The 12,757-nt window shown below is 36.7% G+C and overlaps 1 protein-coding gene across 1 annotated transcript in view; it reads left to right on the forward strand.

Moving 5' to 3' along the window:
• Positions 1 to 12,757, forward strand: part of LOC134224661 (O-acyltransferase like protein) — a 73,438-nt gene extending 60,681 nt beyond the window's left edge. Inside the window, exons 9-10 of the mRNA XM_062704145.1 lie at positions 11,933 to 12,250; positions 12,312 to 12,757. Coding sequence (XP_062560129.1) covers positions 11,933 to 12,250; positions 12,312 to 12,437 — 444 coding nt within the window. The 3' untranslated portion in view covers positions 12,438 to 12,757. The remainder of the gene's footprint in view (positions 1 to 11,932; positions 12,251 to 12,311) is intronic.

Raw genomic sequence — 12,757 nt, forward strand, 5'->3', positions numbered from 1 at the left:
TGTTTAAAGGCAACTATTATGCAAAGTGAATGCACCTCGGATGTTAATCCGTTAGGTCATAGTTTTTGACCTCTAGTTTAAGGATCTGTGTCGATTGAAATATTACATCGGTGAAAACTTTACTTTTTTTTTACCATTTAAGGGGAGGGTTAGGGACAAAAGGTCGAAAGACATAAGGTCAAAAGGACAAACAGTCGAAAGACAAAACGTTGAAAGACAAAAGGTCGAAGGGACAAAAGGTCGAAAGGACAAAAGGTCGAAAGGGACAAAAGGTCGAAAGGACAAAACGTCGAAAGGGATAAAACGTCGAAAGGGACAAAATGTCGAAAGGACAAAACGTCGAACGGGACAAAAGGTCAAACGAAAAAAATATAAATAAGATCAAACAGACGAAAGGGACAAAATATCGAAATAGACAAGAAACTGTAACGGAGAGAATCAATCTCACACCAGAGTAACATAGTTGTCAAAAAATCTGCCCTTTTATTTTTCACAATTTTTAACAATTTAATAAAATTCATTCAGTGAGTACAACTAATAGATGGATGTTTGAGTTTTCTAAATGTCTCTTCGATTTGTCAAAATGGTGCACGCCGCACATTTTGATGTGTATTACACGCAGGTGAATTTTTAATGCAGGCGTCTTTTTTATCTCTAACAGAACTATCTAGATATTCATAATATTGTTTCATAGTCATTACTCCTTCTTTGAAAATTGCTCATTCTTCAACTTTGATTAATGAGATGAGTGTTATTTCTGCTTGAAGTTAAATACATTTCAAAATTCCTTTGAAATACACAAAATCGACCTTTGATCGACCTTTTGTCCCTTTCGACCTTTTTGTCTTTTTCGACCTTTTGTCCCTTTCGACCTTTTGTCCTTTACGACCTTTTGTTCCTTTCGACCTTTTGTCCCTTTCGACCTTTTGTCCTTTCGACCTTTTGTCCTTTCGACCTTCTGTCCCTTTCGACGTTTTGTCCTTTCGACCTTCTGTCTTTTCGACCTTTTGTCTTTCGACCTTTTGTCATAGATTCTAAGGGGATATTATTAACCTAAAAATCTATTCTGATTTTTTAAATTTTTTTGAAGGATGTTATATAAAATCTAAGCACCATATTTTTTTTCCTGACGCTTCAAGAAAAAATTTCATATGAAAACAATTTTCATATGATGAAAGTAGAAGAAGTTATACTAAAAATACTGTTGACACCGAACATATATTTCATTTTTCAATAGCGAATTCTCGTGTAAGGGGCATTCAAAAATGATGTCACAGGTTTTAGGGGAGGAGAGGGTCTAAGATTTTGTGACAGTCCATGTACTAGGTATACAAAAAAGCGCGACAGAGGGGGGAGGTGGGGTCTAGAAACCTCAAAAAGTAGTGGTCGTCATATTTGAATCGCCCCTAACTGCATACATCATACGTGTCTGTTAAAAAACCAGCAACCCTGCACCATTTGTTACCATAGAAACAGAATTTAACGCAGGACAGACTATCGATTATATTTTAATTGTGTTCAGGAGGAGACTATGACACAATTTTAGACAAAACCCCTCCTCCAGCGCTACATTAGCTGGTGGGATTGGTCTACCAAATTTTCGGCCCTGTAGCCAAAAAAAAACATCCAGACAAATCTGAAGTCTGGACATCAGTGGTCAATGCAACTCATCACGCTATTCAGACACCATACGAGCTTTTTGTGACAGTTGGATAGCAGCCGGGCTACCAATCACCGAAAAATTTCTTATTTTGCAATTCCATGTTCTTGAATTGAGGGAGGCCTTATAAAGTATACGGAGCAAACAATGGAAGCCATCCAAAGACATTTCTATACTATCTAGCAAAACTACAAAATGCCAGATAACCACGAACAGTATGCAAGTAAACTGTTATCCACGGTGGTAGCATATAACACTGGTCACATAATGCAGACGTCCGTTGGGGTTCAAGTTTGAAATACAGAACATTCAAAAATACTACTTTCAACTAGTTCGTAGTTTTAATTTTTTGTTGGTTTGAAACATTAAAGAGTGATATTATGTTCTTAAATTTAATAATACATTATTCTATTACTTCATCCACTCTGACATATGCCGCCTCGAAACTAAGTGTTCATTTAGCACTTCCATAGTTATTAACTGCGAGGTTTCTAGTCCAAGTTACCATTTTCGCATTCGTATATCATGAGGTTACGATGATACTTTATGCCCAGGGAAGGCGAGAATATTTCCTAGACAAGACCGGGAATCGAACCCAGCCACTTTTAGCATGGTCTTGCAGTGTAGCAGTGCATCTTACCGCACGGCTAAGGAAGGCTCCAGATCTATTCATAATAAACAGTAAGAACATTTAATACTGGCAGTAATTTTAATATAACTTCTAGTATTTTCATCTTATGGAAAATGTTTTTATATGAAAATGTTTCTTAAAGCAGCAGGAAAAAAAAAGTGGTTGGATTTTATATACAGTCGACTCTCCACATCTCGATGTTCTATATCTCGATATCTCTCCCTATGTCGATGGTTTTCTAGGTCCCTTCGATTTACATACATTTGGGCATTCTACATCTCGATATCCTCTCTATCTCGATATCTCTCTATCTCGATGTGTTCTGATCATATTTTGCTCAGGATTCTCTCTCCCTATGTCGATATATTCATATTTCTAGGCTACTAGACGATTTTTTGGACAATATCAAACACATGAACAACAAGAGATGACATTCGTTTTGTTGTCGTTTTTCATAGCAACGAGCTTTTTTAAATCTAGTACCCATTTCAATTTTCCTTCCATTCCTCGTTCTCTCCTTATCTCGATGGTCCCTTCAATATCGAGATGTAGAGAGGCGACTGTAACTTGTTTCAAAAAATTAAAAAAAAAATCAGCGGAGGTTTTTAGGTTAAAAACATTACCTTAAATAGTAAAAAGGTTAAAATTTCACCGATGAAATATTTTAATCGACGCAGATCCTTAAACTAGAGGTCAAAAATTATGATCTAAAGGCTTAACATCCGAGGTGCATTCACTTTGCATAATAGTTGCTTTTAAACATAGCGTGGGCCATAGTAAGATCACGCTAAAGGTGGTCTAGTGGCTACTACCACTTTTGCCACTCCAACTGGTACGGTAAATCCTATCCACTATTGTTGCATGAATACACAGGATATTCGATATATGTAGATCTTCGTCATAATTCCACTCCCACTATTTATTATTCTATCAAGGTATTAGTATTAGTTCCTGGCGAATGCGCGCCGCATTATACAATTTTTTCAAGCGAACAAAGATCGTGGAAAAAGTACACGGTGGACAATTTTGAACGTGAAAATGTTTCGAAAACTGTTAAAGGATTTTAAGTAGACCGAGTATTGTATTCAAAGGTTATTGGATGGCCAAAGACACGAAGCAACTAATCAATAGGATCAGAAGCATCATCCGGAAATGGCCGCCGTCCAACGGTCATGTGATACCTGCAAGATCAAACGAATCTATGACAAAAGGTCGAAAGGCCAAAAGGTCGAAAGACAAAAGGTCGAAAAGACAAAAGGTCGAAAGGACAAAACGTCGAAAGGGACAGAAGGTCGAAAGGACAAAAAGTCGAAAAAACAAAAGTTCGAAAGGCATAAAAGGTCGAAAGGGACGAAAGGTCGAAAAGGACAAAAGGTCGAAAGAGACAAAAGGTCGAAAAGAACAAAAAGGTCGATCAAGAACAAGTTGATAATAAGTTTTGTGTATTTCGAAGGAATTTGTGAAATGCATTTAACTTCAAGTAGAAATTACACACCCATCCCAAGTTGAAGAATGAGCAATTTTCAAAGAAGGAGTAATGACTATGAAACAATATTATGAATAACTAGATAGTTCTGTTAGAGATAAAAACGATTGTTGAATTAAAACCTGTACTGCGCGAGACATAGTTGTCCTATACAGTTTGGAAAAAAATGTTGTTTTATGTTTCACTATTTTTAACATCTAAATAAAATTCATTCAATGAGTGCAAATAATTGATGGATATCTAGGTTTTCTAAATGTTACTTTGATCTGTCAAAATAGTGCACGCCTCAGCAACGCAGACGCGTGCATTAAAAATACACCTGTGTGTAATACACGCCGGTGTATTTGATGTGCGGCGTGCGCCATTTTGACAAACCGAAGTGACATTTAAAATACTCAAACATTCATCTATTAGTTGTACTCTCTGAATAAATTTTATTAAATTGTTAAAAATTGTGAAAAATAAAAGATCAGATTTTTTGACAACTGTGTAGGCCAACTCTGATGCGAGATTGATTCTCTCCGTTTCAGTTTCTTGTCTATTTCGACCTTTTGTCCCTTTAGCCTTTTTTGATCTTATTGATATATTTTTTCTTTCGACCTTTTGTCCCGTTCGACGTTTTGTCCTTTCGACCTTTTATCCCGTTCGACGTTTTGTCCTTTCGACCTTTTGTCCCTTCGACCTTTTGTCTTTCGACGTTTTGTCTTTCGACCTTTTGTCCTTTCGACCTTTTGTCTCTTACCCAGATTAAACTACGCCGCACGGTGGACCACGGACCATACACTCTATATAACGTATATCAGATTGAACTGTACTTCTTAGAGTAAAATCAGCAGTGACTCAAATCGTTCGGGACTGTCAGTTTGAATATGAAACTGGAACATTCATTTTCCCAGCAGCGGTTCTAGATTCATTTTTTATACTAGTCAACTGTCAAAAAAATAAAACTTGTATAACGCTCAGTTCTAATTTCTGCAGATTTGAACCACGAATGAATCACGAGATTCAAATATTTTTCAAATGTTTTGGTTCACGAATGCGTCATTTTATCTACGGATCAATTTGAAAAACATGAATGGAACACTGCTGAGGAAACCAGCGAGTTTTATCTATTTTGCTCCAGATCCAAACTAGAATAGTGGTCGAAAATTTGGAATGAAATTGAATCACTACTGATTTCACTCTTAGTAGTTTTCTTCCCGAGCCATTCTTTTCATTTTCTTTTATTTAGTGGACCTGGACAACCTTTAGATGACATCGTTGTGAATATGGAGGAAGGCTATTTGTTTTTTTTTTCTATTTCGTTTATATGGTAGGCTCAGACGTGTATAACACTTTACAGAGCCATGGTTCTTTGTGATATGTACAATCAATATCATTTTATTAGGAAGTTAGTAACAGAGGGGTAGAAGCCAACGTACTCGTGGTAACTCGAGGTTAGGTTTAAAATGTTTAAGGATGGAAGTGAATTAAGAAATCAAGGAATTATCATAATCAAAGAATGTCAGCTGCACATCCGGTCATTTGGCGTCAGGGACGATGTGGCGTGTCGTCGTACTCGAAATCTTGTACAATCGCACAATCTGCCGGTGAACGTACCTTCGATGCGAATAATTTTGAGGTCATCGACTAATGAAAGTTTTGACGAAGGAAGAAGCACACAGAGATCGTTCACAAAGATGTTGAAGATCAGTAATATTATGAACACTACCTTGAGGTATCCCAGACGTATCGTAATGTCGAAGAAGCAGGCTTTTGTAGACTTCACAACAACGTATGCGCTATGATTATATAAGTACCCAATCCGCTATCCACCGCGGAAAGCCAATATGTTTCAATTTCTTGATGACTAAATTGTGCAGAACGGTACACGCAATTTAAGAATACGCACCGACGATTTTCAGCAGACAACAAACCCGTTTTATTTTACCATGCGCGCAGTAAAAATCAACTGTGGTCCTGGTGGAATGTTGTTACATGCACTGAATCAGTGGTGAATTTGTCCGAATGCATGGTTAATTTAACTGAAAATTTGTGGTGGTTTTAAAAACATGACGTAGTCTACAAAATAGTAATTGTTACCATGGATTTTTTTTATGTGTACCAAAGGTTTAGCGAAATCTACATATACCGCATCGATTTGTCTTGTCATCTCACGTTACAGTACCGTAACGTAACACATCAGGTTGGTCGATTCTTCATGTATCAACTTCTCAAACAGTTTGCTGAGTCAGCACCGGATGGAAACACCACGGTAGATGGGCATTTGGTTTAAATTTCCGGACTTGTGAATGGGAACTACGGAAGTTGTTTTCCATGCCTGCGGAAAGGTTTTTCCCTGTAACGATCGACTGAACAACAAAATGGTAACACAATTATCGTTAACAGTTACTTGTTTGTGTTTTCAATAAATAGATCTCTCAATTTTATATGATAAGCCACTCAGGAAAAAATATTGTAAGCTTATAAAAAGCCATGGTGACCACTGACTGTTGACCATGGTGAGCAACCATGCGTCTCCATTCTCGTGTGGTGCATAATTGTGGATGGTAGAGATTCAAATGTTACGTTCAATACTTTTCGAATTTTTAAACCACCTCCCGCTCTTTCACACTTTCACACTTTGCATACCGAGTTTATGCACTGTCACAAAATATTGGACCCCTCCCCCTCAACCAGTCGACGAATCCAGAATCATGTTTTCCTCAGCAAAGTTTTTGGGTATAGTCTAGACTACATACTAACGCCACATCCTGATATGTACAGGGGTTAGACAAAAAGGTTAAGATAGGCAAAATTTTGTCAAAGTTCAAATCAGCCTAACTTTGCGTAGAATTATCCGATTTCAATGGAACCGGGACCTTCGGGCGCGGAAACTCTTCTAGTATACTGTCCCCATGCAAAACCTCAGATTGGCCCTTGGCCACCGGAGATGTTCCGGGTTTTCCGAATTTATGTTAAAAATGCATTTTTTCTCCTGCTTGTCGTTTTATTTGACGTTTACTGCCATCATGTTTTATACTCTCCCTTGAAACCAGAACTAATAAGCTGACCAATGCAGGCTGCAGGCCAGTATACGAACCTAGCAGTACACGTCCCGAGCAAAAATGAATAACTTATTGATAACAAATTCTATTATCCGGTTATCGGACATTTTGATAACTGAATTTGTTATCATTTTGGCTGAATTAACAGCCAACATAACAAAAATGATACCAGAATTTTGCTCCTGAAATAACTAAATGAAAACGAATTAAGTTATCACTGATACCAAGTTGATAACACATTTTGTTATACATATTATTGACTCAAATAACTAACTTAGTTATCACTCATCACTGTTTTATCGACCAAAATAGTTAAATCTTCTTTGCCGACTTCGTTACGCATTGAAAAAAATGTTGGCATTCACTGGGGTTCGAACTCGAATCACGTGATTGTACGGCGACGTCTCTGGGCACTCACCCAATTATGCTTTCTTGTGGAGCAAAAGAGAAGAGCACTACGCTTCCTACAATATTGTATTAACTGAAGACTATTTATAATCAAATCATGATGCCATGACCATAACAGTTGGCTGGACATGTGCAAAGCAGAATAACTTATTAATAACAAACTTTATTATTAATTATATTGATAACTAGAATTGTTATCATTTTGGTTGAATTACTATTTAACATAATAAAAATGAAAACCGAATTTAATTCAAAATAGCAAGTCGACAATCAATTACGATAAATACAGTTCATCGTCCTTTTATTGAACACTTTTTTTCAGTTGTGACCAATTTAATAAATATATAAATACTAGGCAATCGTTCCCGATCTTCCTCAGGTTAGTTTTTCTCACTTATTGTCAATCATTAGGTTGCTAGCAGTGCGACACTGTAAATCGATTTCAGTGCTAGGATTTATTCAAACAAAACCAAAATCTTGTAGGTCGCAGTGAGTTACATGTTTTCTCAAGGGGCAAGTAACTCTAAACTTTGCGATAGTATTAATCATTGTCCAGCAATAGTATTCGTGGTATTTTTAGTATCCATGATATTCCTCAAACAAAGATACGGTTGCTAGTTTGGTTGTTATGGCATTTGTCTGTTAGTTTTTGAAACACAGTGCTCCCCCGTTTTGGGAACATCTGATTTGTACTTTTTACAGATTCTAGAAAACTTTTAAACAGTATAACATATTTCTTATGCCAACAAACCAAAACGAGGGCCTAAAACTATTAATAATAGAAAAACTGTCATTTTTTAAGAATTTAAATAAGACAGAAATCATGTGTTGCCTAAAATCTGGTGGACTGTATTGACTGTATTTCATGCTTTCCCAATCAGGGCTCTTTGATCATTTCATCATAGATACGACGTAGTTTTTCGCTAATATTTTTAAGTATTTATGCATACTGTCGAAAGTTTGTGTTTTCATATGCATGTTTAAACTCTGCTGATCCCAAAAAGAATTAATCCATGAAAAATGTTGTTATTTGTAGACAATAGAAATCTCAACTCATTCTTATTTATATGCAGTGAAGGATCAGGAGTCGATGTTCTATGACTCAATATCGCCTCATAAAAGCAAATTTTTCAACACTAAAAATTGTTTTATGGGTTACTATGATGACAGTACACCTTCTTAATAATCTTCCATTCTACATCTCGATATTTCCATGAGTCGACCGACCCTTAACTATCGTGGAGGTTTGACTGCTTATAACGATTTTGCCCGGATTCGTATTTTACGTTCAAACCTAAGTTCAAAACTGTCAATAGTTGAGCATATTGCAGCGCTGCACTTAGATCGACGTCAGTGCGATCATGATTGTTTTCTCCAAATCACACCAGATCGTTGCAATTTCTTGATTATCCGACAGTTAAATTCTTCGCTTCCCCATATATTTGAACACTGCGGATACATCGTATGGTTCTCAGATACATATATACTTCATTATTCAACGACACCTGAAATGAAAGTAAAGTCAATAAGCATAGTATAAAACAAATAAGAAAACTTGAACTCTTGCGCAAATTCCAGAAAATAAACGAATCTATATAGGGGAAAAGACGGCTTTGGCAGGTTTTGTTCTATTATTGGCAGGGGGTTTTTGTCGACCGAATTTTATGAAATTTGGTCACAATATTCTTTGATATGCAAATAATGTTAAGGCCAAATTTAAGCATAATCAGTCATAAAAAACCCCCCTGACAATAATAGAACAAAACCTGCCAAAGCCGTCATTCCCCCTATATCGTTGGTCCCAGGGACAATAATCGTCTGCTTAGACGAACATTTCAGCTCAGTGTTAAGAAACAGTTCTCGTCTCACTTTTTAGCGTCCGCCATTATGGTGAGAATGGAAAGCTGGATAAACCTTAATCCTAATCTGTATGGTAAATCTGATTAAAGAAAGATTCGCAGTTTTATATGGTAGAGTTTTACCTCGTGTTAAACAAGTTGGGATGACCATTCACCATAAAATATGTCCATAGGGAAGTTGCTCCCACAAGTTAGTTTGTTTGAAAGAATAGAATGTTTAGTACGATATTTGAACGACGCGAAAATTTAAAGAAAATGGCAAATTTGTATTGATAATAAAATTTGTTATTATTCAGTTATCAGTTAATCACATGATTGATAACTGAATATCAAAATGATAATAAGGATAACTTAGCATGTTATCAGTTTGATATCATTTCAGTTATCTGCCTTTGCTCGGGGTGCAGGACATCAGTTTTCAAGATCCGGATCTCTATGAAATCCAGGAGGGGATTGGCCGGCTGAAAACAACAAAGCCTCTGAGGTTGATCAACTACAAGGAGGGCTTTTTAAATACGGTTGTGAGTCACTGGCTAGTGCCCTGGGTAATTACCAAGCTTTGGGAGTAGGTGGTTCTGCCACAAGAGTGGATGAAAGGTATCGTGTATTCCATCTTCAAAAAGGGCGACACTCTTCCAAATTGTATGCCGTCGCGTCAACTAGCACCAAATACAAATGAGTTCGTAGGGATGTATCAGGCGGGATTCATATAACAATGTTTGTTATAAATAAGTTACGCCCAAATCGCAAATCAGTCCCGATTTTATTTATTACCGGGATCTCAACAATTTTTTAAACTGTTACCGAGATTCGTACAGCCTAACTCCAGCAAACATGTTTTTATTGAAATATCTGTCAAAGTTGCTGAAAATCAGCTAATAATTTGCCGGTATAACAATTTTTATGTTGCTGGGCAAACGGCTGTACGGATTTTTGCTGAGATGCAGAAATAAAAACTGAATGTGTAAATTTAAACGCGATGCAAGAAGCGGAAACGCAACCAATTGTGTCCATCTTCTGCACAGTTGATCTAGATTCTACTACGATTCAGAAAAACCTAGATTTCATTTGTTTGAATGAAGTAAATTTTTCCATCCAGTTGCACCCGCTCTAATCAAAAGCAGTATGCATACTGAACATGAAAATCGTAATCGTCAGATAAAAAATGAGCAAATAGTTTGCATGCCGGATCGGATGCATGTAAAAACGTAACATGATGCACTATCCTTCTATACTGAACAATATCAAATGACAAATTTCCCTACTAAATAGAAGAAAGATTAAAATAGTGAATAAAGCAGATAGCTAGTGTCAATCATGCTTGTAAAGATCAAAACGCATCTAGCGCTTTCAAAAACAATTTGCGGCGTACTATCAATGTTAAGTGGGTATGAAAGATAGATCGTGACGCAGGAGATTAAGCTATGAACAACATAGCATATTGAAGTGCAACACCCTTATAAACTATGTAAGAATACAGGTATAAATTATTTCAAATTTAATTTTCGTGTGCCACATTTTGATCTGTTTGAATGATTAGGAGTGAATGACTTTTGTATGGTTACTACTGAACGAGTTTTGAATGTTCGATATAGCTATCTAGTAGGTTTCGCGGTTGAACTGAAACGTCGATATCAACGACATCACAAGTGTTGGTGCCTGTGTTGTAGAGAGTCATAAATACTATAGATACATATGAGTTGTTGAGCGAAAATTGACTTGAAACGCGATTCCTGGTGAAACTTTTGAAATCTGTGCGAGAGGTATCACAAGTTTTGCATTTTCATAGAGCTGTATGTATCACTACTCATGCTTTAGCAATATTGCGGTTTTGGAAAGATCAGTTTTTTAAATTTATATTTTTTGCTGTATAGTGATGTATAATATTCAAATTTATATCTGTAATAAGAAATCGGATCGTTTTTCTTTTTGGAAATCCGATCCGATTAAATGCATATTAATTAATTATCTTAAAGATAACTCGTCTAGCTCAAACCCTTGTAGGGGTATGTAGCGGGACCATCATCATCATCATCATATAAAAAAATAGTGTTTCTCCTCCATTGTCCAAAATAGGAAAGCTGCAGCACGAAAGAAATGTTTTGCTTTTTTAGAATATCAGACAACAATTTAGTACAAGAAGGGTGAGAATTAAGAAATCGTCGAAAATATGTTTAACGTAAATAACCAATGAAATCATTAACATAAAACGTATTATCGGTTTGTTGTTTTAAAACAACATTGCGCATTGAGGGGTAAACTGAGTAGAACGGTAGAACGAGAAGTGAAAATAATCTGCCTCGCAGAGCAGACGCAATGCACACGTATACAACTACATTTGAGGCTCGTCGCAATGAGAAAACAGAACTGTGCAATAAAAATCCTATTCGACTAAATGCTGATGTCATATTAGAAATTTGGAGACAGTACTCGTCGATAGCAAATCCTTCCGCACGCGATGGCATATGAGCAAGTCAAACCACCTTCCTTTTGCCAGTGGAGATATATCAGCTTCCACACTGATATTCTTCCCTCCCCCTTCATACGGGAGCTTGGCAGAAGGAAGGTCGTGCGATATGTGCCATCACAAATATTGCCCTCCGCTCGCTTTCAAATCGACTTCTATAAAAAAACATTCTTCATGCCTGCCGTATCCTAACGGAACTATCAATTCTATACTTTCGCCTCTAATGCTATCATGAACATGTACGTCCAAGTTTGGAAGATGATATTAGCATTTCCATATCATCATCATTAATGTGCATATTAAAACGATGGAAACCCATAAAAGCGGGAACGCATCTTACTGCCTAACTAAGTATATCGTAATTTTTTTTTCAGTTCGCTGTTATTTTGGGATGGACTGGAGCGATACTCATGATGTTGTATTTATTGTTTGGATTGTTCAATACAACTCTCACTCAACTGGCCGCCGCAGCGTACAGCTCACTGAGTCACACAGGATGGGCATTAGCATGCGCCTGGGTCATCATTGCCTGCTCGACGGGTCACGGTGGATGGGTAAATAATCTACTGTCTGCGCCACTTCTGTATCCATTCTCCAGGGTAACGTACTGTGCGTACTTAGTGCACCCAATAGTAAATAGGATATATGCAATGGAATCGGATTCTCCAATACATATGTCACCGAATAGTTTAGTAAGTATTCCGTCGATCAAAATAGTTTATTACATTATTTTAATATTTTTTTTCTTTTCAGTCTACGTTATATTTAGGACAGGTGGTATCTTCGTATGTGTTAGCGTTTCTGATTTCACTTTCATTTGAAGCACCTGTAGTTACTATGCTCAGAATATTATCACCAAACAGAAAGAGGCAGGTGTAACCGACAAATTAGTAGATATTAAGACATGCTTTTTCTCATCCCTCCTATTCACCAACGCTTTTTTGTATTCAAATATTTATGTGCAACATTCCTTTGTTAGGCAATTATAGATTAGGTGCTAATACTAAGGGTGAACATAACATGAGTATGTAGTATTCTAGCGCCTCTGTGTTCTGAGTTTTCCTGTTTTGCGTATTCAAGCGAATATGAGAGAGATATCGAAAAATGCTCAATGATTGAATAAGTATTTGTAAACACATACAATGACATTTGACTGATGCTATTAAATTATACGATCGATAAAAATTAATAACAATAAA

Source organism: Armigeres subalbatus, chromosome 3, assembly GCF_024139115.2.
Source record: "Armigeres subalbatus isolate Guangzhou_Male chromosome 3, GZ_Asu_2, whole genome shotgun sequence".
Lineage (NCBI taxonomy): Eukaryota > Metazoa > Arthropoda > Insecta > Diptera > Culicidae > Armigeres > Armigeres subalbatus.